We start from the raw sequence: 23,637 nt of genomic DNA, 5'->3' as shown, positions 1-23,637 counted from the left end.
AAACTTTTTTCTAATCAAATTAATTGATTTGATCGATTAATCATTGCAGCTCTAACTGTTTTGTCTTTTAAGTGCATTATTTGTTTATTCTTTGTGGTGGTGATGTTCCTATTGTTAGTCTTGACTACCACACTGACAGATACATACACATATAGGAATAAAACATTTGGTCTATTTAGTACCGGAGTCTATTTGGGGTGACAGTAGCTCATTTTCGGTCTAGTCCAAAAGCTGCAATGGACCAAAGTACGTAAAGTTGCTTCAGAGAATCCAGAGAACTACCAAGGTACCGTAGACACTGGTACTGAACTCACTACTGATCAAGATGCTTGTTTATGTGCAGCCTCCTCAATGCAGTATTTCTACCTGAAATAGATATCCATAGGTTCCTCATTGTGTGTTACTGTAATTCTGGCCAGTGTGTATAGCATGTTCAAAAATAGAATTGAATATCCCCTCAGAGAGACAACAAATAGCCATTGTCCTTCTCCTTTCTCTTATTAATGAGGCTTTTACAGGGGGTAACCTGAGCAAAGTGACTCACTGTACCTTGTTCCGACCAGTTCAAAACCATGTCTAATGATAAAAGGACATTTTTCACTCTGGCCTTTTCTTTACTTTGTCTTGAATGTGGCTTGAGAAGAAAGATTTGCGAGTGAGAGATAACGACGCACGCCACAAACTATGACCCAGCGTCTCAGTATTTCACATTACTGGCAATGTGGACAGATTGGTTAAGATTTCTGTGTTGTGTAGCGTCTACTGCATGTGTTTAGACATATCTGCAACCCCGATTGTATAAAGAAAAGCGCAATGAGTCAGTGTTTGCTCCATCTGCTCCTTGTCAAACATGGGTTGAGGGGAGACAATGACGCAAACTCACTGACGGTAATGGAGGACTATCACCGCAAGCATCAGTGGTGTCTATTTTCCAGGTCGCATATTGAAAAACCACAGGTTTCCCAAGGGAAGCGATCAGGCTATTGCTTCAGATTGTCACAGTACGTGGTGGAATTCCCCTCAATAAACCGCAGCTCCTTAATGCCGGAAGCACTCATGCAATCCTCGACAATAACGCTACCACCACCATGCTATGTAGGCAAAACACAATTATCTCGCTGCTCATTTGTTGCGCCAGCCTTTAAAGGAATAATAACTTTGTGTTGGGTCATTTGTAAGTGGATAGTGAGTCTGTACTGCTATACAAGCTGTTTACTTTAGAGTAGTCAGTGTTTAGTATTGTCCCTTGAAAAGATCCATTTAACAACCAGCATCCTCTGCAATGGAAATTTGTTTTTTTGCTTTATTTATTTTGTCAGTGTCTGAAAAAAATAGGCCTGTTACGCAAATCACAAACCCACAACATAGGATGCTTGTTCTTAGGAAAATATACACTGTAATAAGATCAAATGTGAGGGTGGATAGTGAGTCTGTACTGCTATACAAGCTGTTTACGTTAGAGTAGTCAGTGTTTAGTATTGTCCCTTGAAAAGATCCATTTAACAACCAGCATCCTCTGCAATGGAAATTTGTTTTTGCTTTATTTCTTTTGTCAGTTTCTAAAAAAAATAGGCCTGTTACGCAAATCACAAAACCACAACAGAGGAAGCTTGTTTTTAGGAAAATATACACTGTAATAAGATCAAATGTGAGGGATTTTGGGAGATACAGTGCTTATTATTGGTAATGCAAACCGGACTAAAAGACTCTGTCAGTGCTGCATAGCCTCAACATGTAGATATGGCACTGGCATTGTTGAGCCACATGCTTAAAGTGCCTGCAGGCAAAGTTCTTCGGCATGCTTCTATTGGACTCACTGTTCCTATTAGCTAACTGGCAAATGAAAATAAACGTTGTGCAAGCTGACTCAACATTCTTTACTTGGACATGTTTCTTGTATGCCAATTCCTACATTAAAAGGGAACCTATGATGAATATTGTCTTCTCTGGCTTAAATATGTTCCAATGTTGGCTACTTATGTTAAACTAAGCCAAAGCATCAACTCATAAGATTCATGAATTTTGGCGTGAGCTGGTTTTGGATGCTTATGTTCACGGGGTTTTGCAGTATGGCTACCTCGTGATGTCACAGCGAGGTGGACGTACTTATTTGGACATTGAGTCAAGCTCTCAGCCAGAGGGGGGGGGACCTCTTCCCCCTCTGCTTCAGGCTATGCATAATGCGCATGATAACACAAGACATGCGACATGCAGTGATTTAACGCTCAAAGACTGTGCAGGTTTGTTTTTTTCAATTTCAATTTATTTGGAACATTTAAAATTTTACAAACATATGCTTGCCTAAATGGTTAGGTGTCCAAAAGGAGTGTGTTGAAAGCAGAGCGTGTCTAGTCCCACCCATGTACCATAAGGAACATTTTAAGCAAGCCAACTGAACCCCATTAGGTGTACCTAATGTAATGACCTGGTGAATCTATGTACCATATTTTTCGGAGTATAAGTCGCTCCGGAGTATAAGTCGCACCGGCCGAAATTGCATAATAAAGAAAGAAAAAAACATATATAAGTCGCACTGGAGTATAAGTCGCATTTTTTGGGGAAATTTATTTGATAAAACCCAACACCAAGAATAGACATTTGAAAGGCAATTTAAAATAAATAAAGAATAGTTAACAACAGGCTGAATAAGTGTACGTTATATGACGCATAAATAACCAACTGAAAACGTGCCTGGTATGTTAACGTAACATATTATGGTAAGAGTCATTCAAAATAACTATAACATATAGAACATGCTATACGTTTACCAAACAATCTGTCACTCCTAATCGCTAAATCCCATGAAATCTTATACGTCTAGTCTCTTACGTGAATGAGCTAAATAATATTATTTGATATTTTACGGTAATGTGTTAATAATTTCACACATAAGTCGCTCCTGAGTAGAAGTCGCACCCCCGGCCAAACTATGAAAAAAAGTGCGACTTATAGTCCGAAAAATACGGTATGTTTATTTTTGAGCGTGGGGGGGGGGGGCGGTGACGACTTCGAGATATACATGTATATTTAATCAGTGTATGTTTTCAAAAGATAAATTATGATACTTTTGGAGAGGGTGCGGCGTGGTTTCATTTGCAATCTGGGAGCGCATCCAAAAACTAACATCTTAAAGACAAACTTAAAAAAACAACTTACAAAAGTGACTGTTGAGCAAAATTTACACCAAAGCATATTATCTCAACCACAAGGACGTCTTTTAAATGTAGACGAATATCATCATAGGTGCCATTTAATAGTCACTTGTACTCTTTATCATGGGGCAAGGCTTTGTTCCCACTGTTCATACTTTTCTCTTTCAGTGCTGGGAAGCCTCCAAAGCACAGTCCAGAATACAAAACGGCAGATTGTTGCCGTGGGATAAGCTGGTTGAAGACAAGAGAAACATCTTGTGCTGTGCCTAATTACGTCCCCTCTAAAGGTTGCGCAATTTTCTCAGGCTTCAGACACAGAGCTTGATTGGAAAGGAAGGAGAAGGACCACATTTGCTTGATTGCACAGCGTGAACAACTCAATTGTTGGCTTTTGACCTTCTTATAATGTTCAATATTCATTCAAAAAGGCTCCGAAAGATGTAATTTGCTAATTGGCTTTAAAATGAAACCAGATGGTAAAACCAGCATGCATGTACGTACAGCTCTTCGGGGCATGCTAACAGAAAATGGAACACATTTTCCTAATTCATCTGGTGACCCAGATTGAATCTGCTGTGACCTCCCACAACCACAGAAACCTGACCCATTATTTGCTAAAACATTTTGGACTAATCTGCCATTGTTTTTAAGTATTACATATGTACTGTTTTGCAACATGTTTTATCACGTTGTTGTTCATTTATTTGTGGTGGCCGGTCACAAATAAATTTGGAATACCCCAATTATTAGAGATGTCTGATAATAATGGACTGCCGATATTATCGGGAGATAAATGCTTTAAAATGTAATATCGGAAATTATCGGTATCTATTTCAAAATTGTCGGTATCGGTTTCAAAAAGTAAAGTTTAAAACGCCGCTGTGTACACGGATCTAGGGAGAAGTACAGAGCGCCAATAATCCTTAAAGTCACTGCCTTTGCGTGCCGGCCCAGTCACATAATATCTACGGCTATTCACACACACAAGTGAATGCAAGTCATACTTGGTCAACAGCCATACAGGTCACACTGAGGGTGGCCGTATAAACAACTTTAACACGGTTACAAAAATGTGCCACACCAAACAAGAATGACAAAGACATTTCGGGAGAACATCCGCACCGTAACACAACATAAACACAACAGAACAAATACCCAGAACCCCTTGCAGCACTAACTCTTCCGGGACGCTACAATATAAACACCCCGCTACCCCCTAGCCCCCCCAACCCCGCCCACCTCAACCTCCTCATGCTCTCTCAGGGAGAGCATGTCCCAAATTCCAAGCTGCTGTTTTGAGGCATGTTAAAAAAAATAATGCACTTTGTGACTTCAATAATAAATATGGCAGTGCCATGTTGGCATTTGTTTCCATAACTTGAGTTGATTTATTTTGGAAAACCTTGTTACATTGTTTAATGCCTCCAGCGGGCCATCACAACAAAATTAGGCATAATAATGTGTTAATTCCACGACTGTATATATCGGTATCGGTATTTAAGAGTTGGACAATATCGGAATATCTGCAAAAAAAGCCATTATCGGACATCTCTACCAATTATATTTGGCGCAACATGTTGCTCATAAACACATAATAATGGGACTGTCTGTGAACGCAGCTTGGCATCATAACTCAAACAGAAGAGGACGTTGTAACTCCGCTTCTTAAAAAGGGATCTATTATACAAAACCAACTTTTTGTACATGTTGCAATTTCTCATACCAAGTAGCGTATATTTCAAACTTAATCTGACAGTAGTCGCTTTGGAAGCGCTAAAAACTACAACAAAGATGGCGGGGTGAAGGCGCTGTCAAAGTGGAGCCACTTGAATAAGACCACCCACAAAACAGCGCATCCTGAAGAGACGGTCAGAAAACAGGTTGAAGATGGTCTGCAAAACATAATCTATGCAAAAATCTGACCAAAGAACCATCAATACATGTTATGTAGACCACAAAGAAGTGTTTTAAACATGGAAAAAAAATAATTATATGACCCCTTTAAGACATCTTTTTAGCACTTGGTCTAAAAAGAAGACGTACTGGTAGGAGCCGGGATCAGCGTTACTAAATAAATTGCTAAATTTAGCAAGTCATCAGACCCCTTTAGGTTATCTTTTCCAGCCAAACGTTTTGGCCCAGTTTACACTGCACATCAAATATGATTACTTTTGCCCTGAAGTGGCACAGATCAGATTTTTTTCCGCCAGTCTAAACGCCCCAAAGTGCCGTACCCATATCTGCAGCAGGTCTCCAAGGTGAACAGCCTCTGGCATGTTAGAATATCTGATATTTTCACATCAGATTCAGGCCACATCAGGAGGTAGTCTGAATCCGATTGGAATCTGATCTTCTCAAAAGTTACTTCAGTCTTAACGCAATGCGACCTGTCTGCAATCTGAATGCGACTTTTACGTCAGCTTTGGGCGAGCTACGTCATTCGGCTGCGCGGGGAAAGACGCTGCCTGCCAGCGGAAGTAGATACTTCATCATAGGGCTGGGCGATATATCGATATACTCGATACATCGCGGGTTTGTCTCTGTGCGATATAGAAAATGACTATATAGTGATATTCGAGTATACGTTCTCACGCAGTTGCTATTAGCTGCGGCCATTACACTTCAGGCTCTTTCTCACTCTTTGTGGTCTCTCCTTCTCACAGACAGCAAGCGCACCTTCTTACATACGTCACATACATATACGCCCTCGCGGAGCAGAGAGGTAGCGGCATGGGTAACGTTAACTGTGGTGCGAGTGGTAATACGAGAGAAAGAAGGTGCAAATCTGGTAACAAATGAAGGAATAATTAATTCCCAAGAAAAAAGGCAGGGGGTCCATCGTCTGGCGGTGGTTTGGCTTCAAGCGGGAATATGTCGAACAGACAACTGTAATTTGTCAAGTGTGGGGCAAAAGCATTTCTACAAAAAGTAGCATTACTGCTAATATGTAGCATCATTTGAACACCAACAAAATGCCGAGGCAACCATTTCCACATCAACACCGTATGAGAAAAATAGTCAACAACCGAAGGAGATAACGTCCGCAGGAACCTACCACATAGTGAAGGACATACACTATTTGATTTCCATTTATGCAGCTCATTTTTATTTGACACTTATTGAAATATCTTGTGTGACATCATGCACAAAAGTGCACTTTATTTGTTTTAAACTATTGTAGATGCGTTCTGTACAAAAAGTGCACTTTAATTTAGTGTTGTTTTGATATGTCATCTTGAGGACATCATGCACAAAAGTGCACTAATAGCTTGTTTTAAAATGTCTCTGACAATCTTGCACTTTCTGTTTTGAAATGACATGAATGTTTGTGCCACTGCTTAATAACTGTTTAATAAATACAGTTTTGGTAAATTGACTTAGTTGGGATTTCCCTCTCTGCATGAAAGTTTAAAATGAGCATATATTAATGCAGTATGAACAAGAATGTTTTAATGTAGACACTTAGAATCATCATACTGCTGTGATTATATGCATCAAGTGTTCATTCAAGGCTAAGGCAAAATATCGAGATATATATCGTGCATCGTGACATGGCCTAAAAATATCGAGATATTAAAAAAAGGCCATATCGCCCAGCCCTACTTCATCACAACATCCGGTTTCAGCGAGAAAATAATTTTTCCGATGACCGAATTTTTAGTGCAGCACAAATAATAGGCTGTATGTAATATAGATATATAAATATTTTGATTCCGAAAGAATACTGATTGCTGAAGGACCGGAATTGATGCTGTTGCGTATTTGTCTACATGTTTGGCTACATGTTACGTAAGTTGTGTGGTAAGTGAGTTGAAAAATAAAGCTAATGTTGATCCACACTGATGTCCGTGACTCCTCTACTTAAGTACCATAAAAAGATTAGAACCCTCCCAAATATTACTACCGTAATTTCCGGACTATAAGCCGCTACTTTTTCCCCTCGTTCTGGTCCCTGCGGCTTATACAAGGGTGCGGCTTATTTACGGCCTGTTCTTCTCCGACACCGACGAAGAGGATTTCAGTGGTTTTAGTACGCAGGAGGAAGACGATGACACAATGATTAAAGACTGACTTTTCATATACCGGTAGGCTGGTTATTTTGATAACGTACAGGCGAGCACTTTGTATTACTTTGCACCGTTGTATTATTTGTACTCAGCACGAATGCTGTTCGCCATGTCAAAGACGTGAAAGTTTGATTGAATGATTGAAAGATTTATTGTTAATAAATGGGACGCTTTGCGTTCCCAAACAGTCATCTCTGTCCCGACAATCCCCTCCGTGGTAGCAGGAACCCCTATATACTACGGTAATTACACATCAAAACCCTGCGGCTTATAGTCGGGTGCGGCTTATATATGGAGCAATCTGTATTTTCCCCTAAATGTAGTTGGTGCGGCTTATAGTCAGGTGCGGCTTATAGTCCGGAAATTACGGTATATACATATCCATTCATGCAATATATTATTTTATTTTCACGTAAAAAAAAACCCCACTAATCTTTAAAAGATGTGGCGACTTTTATTTTATTTTGCCGTAGTAGTAGCGACTTCCTTGTTCATTTACGGAATCCGGTCAACTTCCTTCGTTTTCGCTTCATCGAACTGCACATGCAAGTGACGTCGAGGCCACATTAGGGCCACATTGGGGCCTGTGCCCGTTGATACTGGAGTCTGATAAAGATCACATTTTTGTTTTTGTTTCGTGATGTGTAATGTCTATTGTTCAAATGTACGGCAGTGAAAATGAATTTCCCCAACGGGGACCAATAAATCTAAATCTAAATCTAATCTAATTTTACTTGAGGTGTAAACAGCTGGAAATAATACGATTTAGAAACAATTTAATTTGATCCACTTTAGCCTGCAGTGTAAACGTAGTCCTAGTGACCCTTTCTGGTCTAATTGGACCCTTTTGGATACTAACGTAAAAGCCCGAGTATAAGCAGCAGGTCCTGTTGTGGGCACCTCCGTGATATAAATCAGTCACAGGTTTGTGACAATAAAAAAAGAAACAAGTGACAAAATAATACATTTGCATTTCATTGTTATTTTCACTGACTAATCATGTTTGTCATTTATTGTTTTTATAGACCGGGAGTGCCCATTACGTCAAGGGTGTGTCAGTCGATCGCCAGTCACATTAAAAAAATAGACCTAAAAATTAGCGGTCATCAGTCTTCACCAAGACGTCACTTTCGTCACTTGATTGACATTCGCGGGACCCCAGGGTCTTGTGAGATGACGCTGGCTGCTGCGAGCTCATTATTAAGAAAAAATGACCGACAGGAAGGCCAGAAACACTTTTTATTTCAACAGACTCTCGCGCCGTACCTGCCGTCAAAAGCCTAAAGACCGACTGCACAATTCCTATCTTCACAATAAAAGTGCTGCTCCATCCTGCCTGCGCTAACAAAATAAATGTCACAGAAAGCTGGCGTGCACAAGCTAGCAAGCTACGGAGTTTGCCGCCAATGTATTTCTTGTAAAGTGTATAAAAAGGAGCATGGAAGCTGGACAAATAAGATGACAAAAACCAACCACTTTCATGTGGTATTGGACAGAAAGGAGGACTTTTTTTCTCCTCCATTCGAAAATGTGGACGTTATCAGCACTACTGTCTGATTGCAATCAATGCAAGTCATCAGAATCAGGTAATACACCAACTTATATTCTTGTCTTCATGAAAGAAAGGGATCTATATGTGTTAAACATGCTTGTATTATCATTAAACACCTTTAACTTGTTAACAAAAACGTCTTTCATAAATAAATAAATATATATGATATATATGAATGAGGTAGATCCCCTCCACTTGGTCAATTGAAAAGTAGCTTGCCTGCAGAAAAAAGTGTGGCCACCCCTGTTACAGACCTTTTTTTCATGACAAAAAATTAGATAACTAATCAAAACAAAAGCATGATAACAAAAACTTTGACAAAAATATTTGAGAGCTTCTGGAACCAATAAAACGAAACAAAAAAGTTGACGTTAAGTTACGTTGAAGTGTTAGAAAAGTAACACTTTAAGTAACACTTGAGCAAAACAACTGAAATCCATGTATATATACTATGGTACATTTTTAGTCTACTTTATACCTTTTGTTTTCACCCTCTTTTTGTGCCCTTGTGTACACGATCCTTTCCATCCTTATCCTTTTCATCCTTTGTAACTGAGCTACTGTGTGGAGCAATTTCCCTTGTGGACCATTAAAGTTTGTCTAAGTCTAAGTCAGGGGTGTCAAACTCATTTTAGATCAGGGGCCACATGGAGAAAAATGTACTCCCAAGTGGGCCGCACTGGTAAAATCGCGGCACGATAACTTAAAAATAAAGACAACTTCAGATTGTTTTCTTTGTTTAAAAATACAACGAGCACGTTCTGAAAATGTACAAAACATAATGTTGTTGGGGTTTTTTTATACTTACATGTTGCATTTAATAATATTCTATCTTTGTCATTATTTACACTTTCTGAATAAATTATGTGATAATGTTCATCAGTCAACTCATTGGTGTTACTTTTCACTCTATCAAGATAAAAAATAATATCAAAATCAAATTACAAGATGTTATTTATGTAGTTTGCTAATTTTCCTCAACTGGTGCACTAACATCTTGTGGTTTATTTTGTACATATGTAGCATCATCTACAAAGATACAAAGAATTGCTCTTGCAACATCTAGTGGACACATTTAGAACAGTTGTTTCTTTCATTCAAAAATGTCAGGTTACCGTATTTTTCGGACTATAAATCACAGTTTTTTTTCATAGTTTGGCCGGGGGTGCGACTTATACTCAGGAGCAACTTATGTGTGAAATGATTAACACATTACCGTAAAATATCAAATAATATTATTTAGCTCATTCACGTAAGAGACTAGACGTATAAGATTTCATGGGATTTAGCGATTAGGAGTGACAGATTGTTTGGTATATGTATAGCATGTTCTATATGTTATAGTTATTTCAATGACTCTTACCATAATATGTTGCGTTAACATACCAGGCACGTTCTCAGTTGGTTATTTATGCGTCATATAACGTACACTTATTCAGCCTGTTGTTCACTATTCTTTATTTATTTTAAATTGCCTTTCAAATGTCTATTCTTGGTGTTGGGTTTTATCAAATACATTTCCCCAAAAAATGCGACTTATACTCCAGTGCGACTTATATGTTTTTTTCCTTCTTTATTATGCATTTTCGGCAGGTGCGACTTATACTCCGGAGCGACTTATACTCCAAAAAATATGGTAATTTTTATACTTAGCAAACTCATCCCGCGGGCTGGATAAAACCTGTTTGCGGGCCGTAGGTTTGACACCCCTGGTCTAAGTCATTCCCACAGTATGATGTTAAGCGCTGATTGACACTGAGAAAATGTGTGCGTGTGCAGGTGACTGACCTGGATCTCCTCGTAGGCCTCGTCGATAGTGGTGACCTGGTGCTGCTCGTGAAGCGCCGGCTCGTCACAGAAGAAGCACACTAGGCTTTTGTCGGTGAGACAGAAGAGCTTGACCTTCTCGTGGTCCTTGCAGGGGTACGGGCTCCTCTGAGCGTTGAGGATGGCGTCCAGGGGGAATGCCGAGTAGCGCTCCACAATGTTGGAGAGCTTGAGGCTGGGGGACAACAGTGGGTCGGCGAAGGTGCGTCGGCACTCGGGGCAATCGCGCGCTCCGTGGGGCTCCTGCCGGCTCCAGTGCTCGGTGATGCACTTGCGGCAGAAGTAATGCTCGCAGCCGAAGCTTACTGGGTCCTGGTAGATGCTCAGGCAGATGGAACAGAGGAGCTCGTCCTTCAGGCAGCAAGCCATTTGCAAAAAAAGGGGACACTCTGGAGCGCTTTAATCCTCAGCAGTGTAAAGATCTACTGGCATTCTTCAGCAGTGTGGGACTCCTCGGGCTTTCTGGGGTCTCTGTTTAAAGAAAGAAATATCACAAGTATCATCACTGGAACTACGTTTACACTGCGGGCTGAAGTGGCCCAAATCTGATTTTTTCCAAAATCTGATTTTTTCCAAAATCTGATTTTTTCCAGCCGACTGACTAAAATGTGATCTTTATCAGACTGTGTAAACTCGCACACGCCTCAATGTGGTCTCATTGTCAACTCCATGCGCACTTCGATAAAGTGAAAACAGAGGAAGTTGACCAGATTCCGTAAATAAGCAAGGAAGTCACTACTACTACTACAAAATAAAATAAGTCTCCACATCTTAAAAAGGTGTGTTTTATGTGAAAAATTAGTGTTGTCCAGATACCAATGTTTTGGTACCGGTACCAAAATTATTTCGACACTTTTCAGTACTTTTCGATATAAAGGGGACCACAAAACATTGCATTATTGGCTTTATTTTAACATAAAAAAATCTTACGATACATTAACATATGTTTCTTATTGCAATTTAGTCCTTAAATAAAATAGTGAACAAGACAACTTGTCTTTTATTAGCAAGTAAGCAAACAAAGACTCCTAATTTAGTCTGCTGACATATGCAGTAACATAATGTGTCATGTTCCATTCTATTATTTGGCAAAATTATTAAGGACAAGTGGTAGATAATTAATTATTAATCTACTTGTTCATTTACTGTTAATATCTGCTTACTTTCTCTTTTAACATGTTCTATCTACACTTTTGTTAAAATGTAATCACTTATTCTTCTGTTTGGATGCTTTACATTAGTTTTGGATGATACCACAAATTTGGGTATCAATCCAATACCAAGTAGTTACAGGATCATACATTCGTCATATTCAAAGTCCTCATGTGTCCAGGGACATATTTCCTGAGTTTATAAACATAATACACATTTTTTAAAAACGAAAGAAGATGTGATGCCAAAAAATATCGACGTAATCATAGTAATATTGACTAGATATGCTATTGTACTTGGTATCATTACAGTGGATGTCAGGTGTAGATCCACCCACAGCGTTTATTTACATTTTGACGCCGGTGAGCTACGGTGTGTAGTGAAGCATGTTTAGCTATTCCTCGCCCTGCAGGGATGATACTTGTAAGAAACGTACTTTATTTGTCGCCATGGAGGCGAGGATTAGTGATTTAGAAGTAGCTACAACACTGCCGGCTGGGGCAGGACGTTAGCCGTTAGCTAGCAAGCCATGTCTTAAAGCACCTCTTCCGGTGGGCGTTTCAGTGTTATAACTTCACCTTTATCGTTACTTTTTAAGCCAAAATGCGTCCGTTCTCCCTTTCATGTCTACACACTGTGTCTGTTTGTAAATACTCTGTGATTGTGCGCTACCGAACATGCTCGTAAATGAGCAATGAAACAACGTGACGACGGGGGCGCAGGGGGGTAGCGGACCGGTACTTTTCAGAGGCGGTATAGTACCGAATATGATTAATTAGTATCGCTGTACTATACTAATACCGGTATACCATACAACCCTAGTATGAATGGAAATATAATGTAATATATTTGGGAGGGTTATAATATTTTTATGGCTGTTGAGTAGATGCAACACAGACACCAGCGTGGATCAACATTAACTTTATTTTACAACTCATTTACGTTAACAACTTACGCAATGTACGTAACATGTAAGCAAATACGCCACAGCGTCAATTCAGGTCGTTCGACAATCCCTATTCCTTCGTAATCAAAATATATATTCATATATTACATATAGACTATTATTTGCATACTATTGACTAGTAATGCACCGAAAATTTGGCTGTCGAAAAAAGACTTTGCTCACCAAAACCGGATATTGTGATGAAGTATCCACTTCCGCTGGCGGGCTGCATCTTTCCCCAACCATATCGCTCACCCAAAGCTGACGAAAAAATCGCATTCGGGTCGCATTGCGTTTAGACTGAAGTCACATTAAACAAATCTGATTCCAATCGGATTTGGACTACCTCCTGATGTGGGCTGAAGCTGATGCTAAAAGATCATATTTAAAGAACTTTGGAGCGTTTAGTCTGGCAAATAAAATCCGATCTCTCTCACTTGAGGGCAAAATAATCAGATATGGTGTGCAGTGGAAACGGGCATTGAAGCTTCATCATAGCATGAAGCTTCAAAGTGCAACCTGTGGGCCATTTCAAACCAGCATCTTCTTTGGTTATTTTTATTGGCCCTTGCCATAATCTAAACAATAAAACCAAGTATCATCACTTTGAACAATGACAAAGTGTTAATGTTTTCTTCAAATGGCTTAGCATCTGCACATGTGGCAGCCTGCTACAAATAAATTGGGGCCACGATTAAAAAATGTGGCCTTATGTGTTGAACAGTCCATGTTTTTGCAGACACCTTTTTAAAACCTTTTACTTTGAATGTGCCGTGTCAGCTACCAGTTGTGCTTAGGTTATGATCGCCGATTGCTATCGGTGCAGAATTAATTGGCGATGTGAGTGTTTATGGCTTCAGGACCTTTGGTTGAAGCATTAATGGCTTCTCCTCAGTGTGTGTGATGTTTTATTAATGTTCTGATCTCAGAGGGGGAATGACAGCTGTGTTTCTTTCGTAATCTGACTGCTATACGAATGAGCTAATATGACCAACCTACAAATGCTGATTTAAGATTACAGTTTAAATGACACTCAAGTATATTTATTACCAATGTAAATACCAATATTCACTTTATACGAATAAAAGAGGTAGATACTAGACCACAAAATAATTTTATATTGCCCTTGTGTGTTTCGGATACTAAACTTAGGTATTTGGTGTCTGTTATTATAGCGAATTGTGCAAATTAGACGATGGCATCGTCTCGGCCACAGCAAACTAGCGCCACGGATGGGATGCCAATTTTGTGGGAAACAAAAAACTGCCTCCAATATTGGATTGTTTTTAGCGTGATGACGATTTCAAAGTGAACCCGCATCCTCCATTATTTCTGGATGTAAAAAAAGTTTCGACACCCGTCATGAAGCTTTAGTAACAACACAGTTTGGTCAGCGATTACCCAAGTTATCTTAAGTGAGAGTGCAATGTAACGTCATCTGCATCAGGGAAATTTCAATGCAAAACATCACATGAATCCACATGAATATGTGGAGTAAAACCGTGGATTTTATTCATATTCTATGGGTTTTGTGAAGAACTTAACGTACAGTGTTTACAAGATGTATGGAGGAAGTAACGCGCTGCATTCATTCATTATTATTTGGTACGTTTTTACAGTAGAAACTTGATTTACCAACCCCTCACAGTACAAACATTTCAATTTATTAGTCACAGACTGCACCCAGCAGGCACAAGACCTTAAACCAACATTGGGAACTTGTTGAATTAGGTCCTGACGTTGAGCAACTCAAACATAACGTTGAAACATGCTTTTTGATGACGTTTAATCAATGTTGGGTTGTGACGTTGATTTGACCATTGACATTTGGTTACTTCCCAACCACCAACGTGGATCCAACGTTGGACATCAACATTGTCTCAATTTACAAATACAACTATTTTGCAAAGTTGTTGCAAAGTCAGTTTTAAAAGGAAATGTATGTATAATCAACGTTGTATCAATGTCTTGTGCCTGCTAGGTAGGGCTGCACAATTTTGAGGAAAAAACCTAATTGAGATTTTTCTCTGCAAAATTGCGATTCTTATATTTTATACATAAAATGCATAAAACTGCGAAAATAACGAGTGAAGGAAGGCATGTTACTTTTACACTGTCAATCAACATAACACATTACAACAATATGCAGTAATTTACTTTCAAAAATATTTGACTTTATGCAGACAGACTTTTGTCTGCATCATGTTTTTAAACTGAAGAAATAACCGATTAAAAACTTTACATTTATTACAATGTAATATGTAATAATAATGCACTCAACCATTTTTAAAGGATATACACTTTTATTTCTCATCACTGTAGAATTGCTTCCCAATGTACTGTAATTATACAAAATACATAGACAAAAAAAAAAATGGAGTCCTTTTTCTGTAAGCAAAACTTTAACTTAAATAAGTTAAGTGGGCGGGCTGATTGCGCTCATCGTAAGCTCAGCAATGTTGTCGTTAGCTACTGTGTTCAGTGCTTCTTTGTGTGCTTTTCATTTATTTTTTTAGCCTTTGTACAGCATTTCCAGTTTTGCTGGCTCAATATGAGTCTGCAAGAAAGCCATGTGTGGTTTGCAAAATTTACTTGTAATTTTCTTGGATTAATAACATTTAATAAAAAATTTTGACAAAATACAACTAGAAATGACGCAATATGTTACAGCAGACATCAGCAACCAAACGAGGTGCTTTGCAATGCTTCTATTACCTTTCACTAGGGCTGTGAATCTTTGGGCCCCACACGATTTGATTCGATCCATGGGGATAACAATTTGATTCAAAATCGATTCTCGAATCCAAATCAATACTTTTTTAATAACATTGGGTGCCAGTTCTTTGAGTAACACATTTCTCAATAAAATAGATAAACAGTGCTGATAAATGTATACGTTACTTTAAAGAAAACTGGTTGTGTTTGATAAAATTCTACCCAGGACAGATTTAAAAAATAAACATTTAAAATTTTTCATATATATTTTTTTAATCGATTAAGAATCTTTACACATTCGGATCGTGATTCATTCAAAAAAAATTTTTTTGACCCCCTACCATTTACATATCAGATAATATAATGCTTTACATCATTATTTCAGGAGACTGCAACATACAGTACAGGCCAAAAGTTTGGACAAACCTTCTCATTCAATGGGTTTTCTTTATTTGTATGACTATTTCATTGATTGACTGAAACTTGTATTAGTAGATTGCACAGTACAGTACATATTCAGTACAATTGATCACTAAAAGGTTACACCTGAATAAGTTCTTCAACTTGTTTAAGTCTGGGTTCACGTTAATCAATTCATGATTAACGTGATTGTAGATTGTCACTGAAGCCATCAAAACTATGAATGAACACATGTGGAGTTATGTACTTAACAAAAAAAGGTGAAATAACTGAAAACATGTGTTATATTCTAGTTTCTTCAAAATAGCCACCCTTTGCTCTGATAACTGCTTTGCACACTCTTGGCATTCTCTCGATGAGCTTCAAAATGTAGTCACTTGAAATGGTTTTCACTTCACAGATCCCATAGTTTTGATGCCTTCAGTGACAATCTACAATGCAAATAGTCATGAAAATAAAGAAAACGCATTAAAATGATAAGGTGTGTCCAAACTTTTGGCCTGTACTGCATATGTCGGTGTTATAGAGAAATTTGGTTAATTTCTTGGTACAGCAAGGGGAAAAAATGCGTAGGATTTAATAAGTTCTGCTTCTTCATACTCCTTATCGGACAGGTTGAGTTGTTTGTATCGTGTCGCTGTGCTGTGACGTCATTCGTGCCCACGGGAATCAAAAAGGGCATTGTTTACAAAACTAGCCAAAGGTTCCAAGGAATCCAAACACTGTTAACCGGTTCTCAACAAGAACCTGTTCCAATTCTTATTAAACCAAGTGATGTTCCTGGTATCAAGCATGTTTAAAATAAACAGCATCATTTTGGCCAACAATGCCAAACATTTGGTTTCAGTTGAGCTCACCATTGTGCAGTTTTGAAACAGGAAACCAATTTAAGGTAACAGGCCGATGAAGTCAACAAAGAAAAAGAGGAAGATGATACAGTAAACACAAAGACAACAATGGAGGACCTCCAGCATGTGGTGTTCTGTGTGGGGTTTACATTCATGTTGTCACAAGTTACTCCTGTAAAATACAGCATTTGTCCACTTTTGCCTTTTATGAACATGGCAAAAAGAGACGTGACTGCAACTAAAAGTACTATTTATGCATCTTTTAACATTATCTTAAGGATGTTCTAAAAATCCCCACACACAGTAAATACAGAACATAAAGTATTGCTAACATCTGGGGGATGTAACCCTTTAAAAAGGCCAGGCATGTTTTTAGAAGAAAAAAAACAAACCTAAAATTATAATTGAGTAATAAAAAAACATTTTAAACATACACTCCAATATATTTGCAAATACTGTACGTACTGTATTACGATGTGTTCCTATTGTGATATGGCTACACTGTACATTGCGATAGTCGACATAGCTCCATGATAAATATAAAATGCAGCCTAAAATGCTAGTTGTATACGAGTACACTCGATGACAGTCAAAAAACAATGTAATTTAAATGATTGATTGATTGATTTATAATCGGCCAAAAACCTGACTTTAAAGGCCTACTGAAACCCACTACTACCGACCACGCAGTCTGATAGTTTATATATCAATGATGAAATCTTAACATTATAACACATGCCAATACGGCCGGGTTAACTTATAAAGTGACATTTTAAATTTGCCGCTAAACTTCCGGTTCGAAACACCTCTGAGGATGACGTATGCGCGTGACGTGGCCCGGCGAACACGGGTATGCCTTCCACATTGAAGCCAATACGAAAAAGCTCTGTTTTCATTTCATAATTCCACAGTATTCTGGACATCTGTGTTCGTGAATCTGTTTCAATCATGTTCATTGCATTATGGAGAATGAAGCTGAGCAAGCAAAGAAGAAAGTTGTCGGTGCGAAATGGACGTATTTTTCGAACGTAGTCAGCCACAACAGTACACAGCCGGCGCTTCTTTGTTTACATTCCCGAAAGATGCAGTCAAGATGGAAGAACTCGGATAACAGAGACTCTAACCAGGAGGACTTTTGACTTCGATACACAGACGCCTGTAGAGAACTGGGACAACACAGACTCTTACCAGGATTACTTTGATTTGGATGACAAAGACGCAGACGTGCTACTGTGAGTATGCAGCTTTGGCTTCTAAACATTTGATCGCTTGACCGTATGTGCGCAACTTTTTTTTGCGTATGTACGTAACTTTTTAAAAATATATAAGCTTTATGAACCTTGGGTTAGGTGAACGGTCTTTTGGGCTGAGTGATTGTGTGTGTTGATCAGGTGTTTGAATTGTATTGGCGTGTTCTATGGAGCTAGGAGCTAGCATAGGAGCTAGGAGCTAGCATAACAAACACGCAGGTGTTTTTATGCAGGATTAATTTGTGGCATATTAAATATAAGCCTGGTTGTGTTGTGGCTAATAGAGTATATATATGTCTTGTGTTTATTTACTGTTGTAGTCATTCCCAGCTGAATATCAGGTCACCCCCGGCTCTCACAGCATCTTCCCTATCTGAATAGCTTCAACTCCCCACTAGTCCTTCACTTGCACTTTACTCATCCACAAATCTTTCATCCTCGCTCAAATTAATGGGGAAATTGTCGCTTTCTCGGTCCGAATCTCTCTCACTTCATGCGGCCATCATTGTAAACAATAGGGAACTTTGCGTATATGTTCAACTGACTACGTCACGCTACTTCCGGTAGGGGCAAGCCTTTTTTTTTATCAGATACCAAAAGTTGCAATCTTTATCGTCGTTGTTCTATACTAAATCCTTTCAGCAAAAATATGGCAATATCGCGAAATGATCAAGTATGACACATAGAATAGATCTGCTATCCCCGTTTAAATAAAAAAAATTCATTTCAGTAGGCCTTTAAAACAATAGAAAATAACATTTTTAAATAAAATTATTTTTCTCTTTGTTATCTATATTTAGACATTAAAAATCGATACATAGTTAGAAAAAGTATACAAAAAACTGACTTTAAAACAATGAAAAATACAATTTATATTTAAAATGGTCATTTTTATTTTTTTAATTGAAATGTTACATTGAAATTATTTTTCTCTTTTTTTCTCTATATTTAGACATTGAAAATCAATATATAGTCAAAAAAAGTATACAAAAAACTGATTTTAACAATTTAAAAAAAAAAATGTTACATTAAAATTATTTTTCTTTTTTATATGTATTTAGACATTAAAAATCAATATATCGTTAGAAAAAGTACAAAAACCTGACTTTAAAACAATAAAAATTACTTTTTAAATTAAAATATTTTTTCTCTTTATGATCTTTATTTAGACATTAAAAATTGATATAGTTAGAAAAAGTAGACAAAAAACTGACTTTAAAACAATAAATAATACAATTTCAAATTACAATTATTTCTCTCTTTTTTTAATCTATATTTTGACATTAAAAATCAATATAGTTAGAAAAATTCTACCAAAACCTGACATTAAAACAATAAAAAAATTAAATTTATACTTAAATGTTTTCATTTTTATTTTTTTTATCTATATTTAGGAAACTAAATGTCGATATATTGTGAGAATATAATACCAAATCAATATTTCCCCCACACACTTACAATTTCAGTCGCAAGGCAAAAAACAGTAAAAGAAAAGTTGTGCTACATGCTAGGAAAAGGAAAAAAAATAGCGCCATATAGTGGTTAAACATAATAAAAATAGAAAGACAGTCCTCCAAGTTGAAACGTTAAAATAAAGGATTAGTTAAGACAAGATAAAACGTGGCATCAAATACAAATTTTTTAAATCCGACATTTTTTTCCACGAAGAGCAAAATAATATTTTTTATTTCTAGCATTGCCAGTTTGGGATAATTTGTATTAACAAAAAAATTATTTTAAGCATGGTGGCGTATTAATTTCACAGGTGCATCACAAAGGTTGCTTTTCTCATCAAAAACACGACTAATCATAGCAGACTTCATGAGAGACAACAACTACTTTGGGACAAATGATGATCCAGAACCTTGTATTTTTGAGCCTGAATATACAGAGGTTGAGCTACAAGTTTTAGAACCTCTGCTAAATAGATCCAGCTTTAGTGAAACACTAAGCATTATGCAGCACTATTGCTAAGTGCTAAACAAGAAATATAAACTATGAACATAATAAAATAATTACTTACTGTACAATGTCTGCTCTCACTAGGATATTTATACCTACCAGTTTAGATGAAGAATTGATCATAATGCTCATGAGCGTCTTTTTGTGTCTTTCTCGTCATCTCCATGTCTAATTTGAATGTCAAAGTTGACCAACTTCTATGTTTATGGCCACATCCTTCTACTTTACAAATGAGAGCCATGTTTTATATTATATATATAACTTTCAGAATCAACAATGCTGGCGTCTGTGCACTGAAAGTGAACGGGCACATACAGTTGGTAGACAGTTGCGATAGCCAATCAGATCACGAGTTGTTGTCAGTAAGGCCTTCTAGCTGGCCTAAGGCAGATATACTGCATATTGTGATGTTATGAGCTAGCTAACATAATAACTCCATTACCCAGCATGCCACAGTAGTGAAGAGCATGCGCAGTAGCCGTGTTTAGCAGCGGGATCTTTTTGATGAGCACCTTGTGGAGTAAACTTTAAGAACTCAGCCAACACGCATCGTCTGCATCTTTTATGATTAGACAAGACAACACATATATTTGCAAGGCCATTTTCAAGAAGGATATTTAAAGAGAAACTACATCTTGTGAGACGATGTCGGCCAACCCCGGAAGCTCGAATGGCTTCTACAAATTGTGAGTTCAGATATTTTTTATTTCTTATTTTTCCATGTTTAATATGTTTTTAGCAATTTTTATTTTGACAGTACCACATAAGATATGTTTTAATTGCTGATAGGTTTTATTTTTATTTTTAAATGCGCCAGAAAATAACCCGTTTTGTACAATGTTGGTGGTGATTCAATGCCCAGTAGTGCATAAATGTGTTCCTGTATAGTATTTCTCCAGCAATGGTCATGTGGGGACATAAATGATGATATTTTTAAGAGTAATCATTGGACACAGGACATCACTGAAGGCCTAGGAGGGAAACGCATGGCCCGCCACTGCCATGTATCATGGTCAAAAGTTTACATACACTTGTAAAGAACATAATGTCGTGGCTGTCTTGAGTTTCCAATCATTTCTACAACTCTTACTTTTTTGTGATAGAGTGATTGGAGCACATACTTGTTGGTCACAAAAAACATTCATGAAGTTTGGTTGTTTTATGAATTCATTATGGGTCTACTGAAAATGTTACCAAATATGCTGAGTCAAAAGTATACATACAGCAATGTTAATATTTGGTTACATGTCCCTTGGCAAGTTTCACTGCAATAAGGCGCTTTTGGTAGCCATCCACAAGCTTCTGGTTGAATTTTTGACCACTCCTCTTGACAAAATTGGTGCAGTTCAGCTAAATTTGTTGGTTTCCTGACATGGACTTGTTTCTTCAGCATTGTCCACACATTTAAGTCAGAACTTTGGGAAGGCCATTCTAAAACCTTAATTCTAGCCTGATTTAGCCATTCCTTTACCACTTTGGATGTGTGTTTGGGGTCATTGTCCTGTTGGAACACCCAACTGTGCCCAAGACCCAACCTCCGGGCTGATGATTTTAGGTTGTCCTGAAGAATTGGGAGGTAATCCTCCTTTTTCATTGTCCCATTTACTCTCTGTAAAGCACCAGTTCCATTGGCAGCAAAACAGGCCCAGAGCATAATACTACCACCACCATGCTTGACGGTAGGTCTGGTGTTCCTGGGATTAATGGCCTCACCTTTTCTTCTCCAAACACATTGCTGGGTATTGTGGCCAAACAGCTCAATTTTTGTTTCATCTGACATCACATGGACAAAGATAAGACCTTCTGGAGGAAAGTTCTGTGGTCAGATGAAAGAAAAATTCAGCTGTTTGGCCATATATATATGTATATATATAGCTATATGCTATAGACCTACTCAGTGGTCTAGTGGTTAGAGTGTCCGCCCTGAGATCGGTAGGTCGTGAGTTCAACCCCCAGCCGAGTCATACCAAAGACTATAAAAATGGGACCCATTACCTCCCTGCTTGGCACTCAGCATCAAGGGTTGGAAGTGGGGGTTATATCACCAAAAATTATTCCCGGGCGCGGAAACCGCTGCTGCTCACTTCTCCCCTCATCTCCCAGGGGGTGATCAAGGGTGATGGGTCAAATGCCGAGAATAATTTCGCCACACCTTGTGTGCGTGTGACAATCATTGTTACTTTAACTATATAAGGCTTATTAGCGACATTCCGCCCGAATGCAGTTGAGATAGGCTTCAGCCTCCCCGCGACCCCGAAGGGGACAAGCGGTAGAAAATGGATGGATGAATGGATTGTTAACCACCTTGTATTTGCCATATTTTACTAATTAAAATGCATTACAAAATAGACATATGTTCTTGTTTTACATAGGGATTGTGAATGATAGGCTACATTACAGAAAAGGCACACTTACCCTTTAAGACAGGGGTGTCAAACGTACGGCCCGCGGGAACAGGTTTTCTCCGGCCCGCGGGATAAGTTTGCTAAGTAGAAAAATGAGCCGAAATTTTTGAATGGAATAAACTGCTCTTCTAAATGTGTCCACTAGATGTCGCAATAGCAATTCTTTGTATCTTTGTAGATCAGTGGTTCTTAACCTGGGTTCGATCGAACCCTAAGGGGGGTTCGGCAGACCCGAGACACACCCGACTCATCGTGTAAATAAAAACTTCTCCCTATCGGCGTATTATGGATACGGCAATAACAGAAGTCACACTGATTTGCAGGTGTGTCATTTGTTGTGAGTTCCTGCACTGTGTTGGTTTTGTTCTTTGAACAAGGTGATGTTCATGCATGATTCATTTTGTGCACCGGTAAAAAAAACATATAACCTTGTCTTGAATTTGAAAAAAATATATATTAAATATATTTTTCACTAAAGAAGGGTTCGGTGAATGCGCATATGAAACTGGTGGGGTTCTGTACCTCCAACAAGGTTAAGAACCACTGTTGTAGATGATGCTACATATGTAAAAAAAAAAAAAAAACAACAACAACACGTGATGTTAGTGCACCAGTGGAGGAAAATGAGCAAACTACATAAATAACAGCCTGTAATTTGATTTTGATATTATTTTTGTATCTTGATAGATTGAAAATTAACACAGATGATTTGACTGATGAACATTATCACATAATTTAATCAGAAAGCATATATAACGACAAATAAAGATAGAATACTATTAACCGCAACATGTAAGTGTAAAACAAATATTAGGATTTGTACATTTTTAGAATGTGCTTGTTCTATTTTTAAACAAAGAAAACAATCTGAAGTTGTCTTCATTAGGGACCGATGTCCCTTTGGGACAGAGGACCCTATTGTATTTCTAGCGTTTTCTTATTATATCGCCGCCTCTTTGAGCTGTAATTTGACCCCTTAACATGCTTCAAAACTCACCAAATTGGACACACACATCAGGACTGGCGAAAATTGCGATCTAATCAAAAAAAAAACAACCCAAAACTCAAAATTGCGCTCTAGCGCCCCCTAGGAAGAAAACACAGACAAAACTGCCTCTAACTCCCAGTAGGAATGTGGTACATGAAACTAAAACCTCTATTTAGGTTTCACTTAGACCTATATTTCATACACTGACAACCCCCAGCAAAAATCAACAGGAAGTTTGCAATTCCCCCTTCAAAACAAAAGTTGAGTAAAAACAGTCACCTTTTTTCAAACATTATCTCCTCTGAGCGCGTTTGTCGTGTCGGCTTCAAATTAGCACAGGAGAGAGATTGAGC

The 23,637-nt window shown here is 38.0% G+C and overlaps 1 protein-coding gene across 1 annotated transcript in view; it reads right to left on the bottom strand.

Annotated features, from left to right (window-relative positions):
• The window catches only part of trim62.1 (tripartite motif containing 62, tandem duplicate 1), a 100,990-nt gene that overhangs the window by 76,494 nt on the left and 859 nt on the right, over positions 1-23,637 (bottom strand). The window contains exon 2 of the mRNA XM_062037459.1: positions 10,560-11,069. Within this exon, the coding sequence (XP_061893443.1) occupies positions 10,560-10,967 (408 nt within the window). The 5' untranslated portion in view covers positions 10,968-11,069. The remainder of the gene's footprint in view (positions 1-10,559; positions 11,070-23,637) is intronic.

The sequence above is a fragment of the Entelurus aequoreus genome, linkage group LG26 (assembly GCF_033978785.1).
Source record: "Entelurus aequoreus isolate RoL-2023_Sb linkage group LG26, RoL_Eaeq_v1.1, whole genome shotgun sequence".
NCBI lineage: Eukaryota > Metazoa > Chordata > Actinopteri > Syngnathiformes > Syngnathidae > Entelurus > Entelurus aequoreus.
This window is presented reverse-complemented; position numbering and strand designations above follow the sequence as displayed.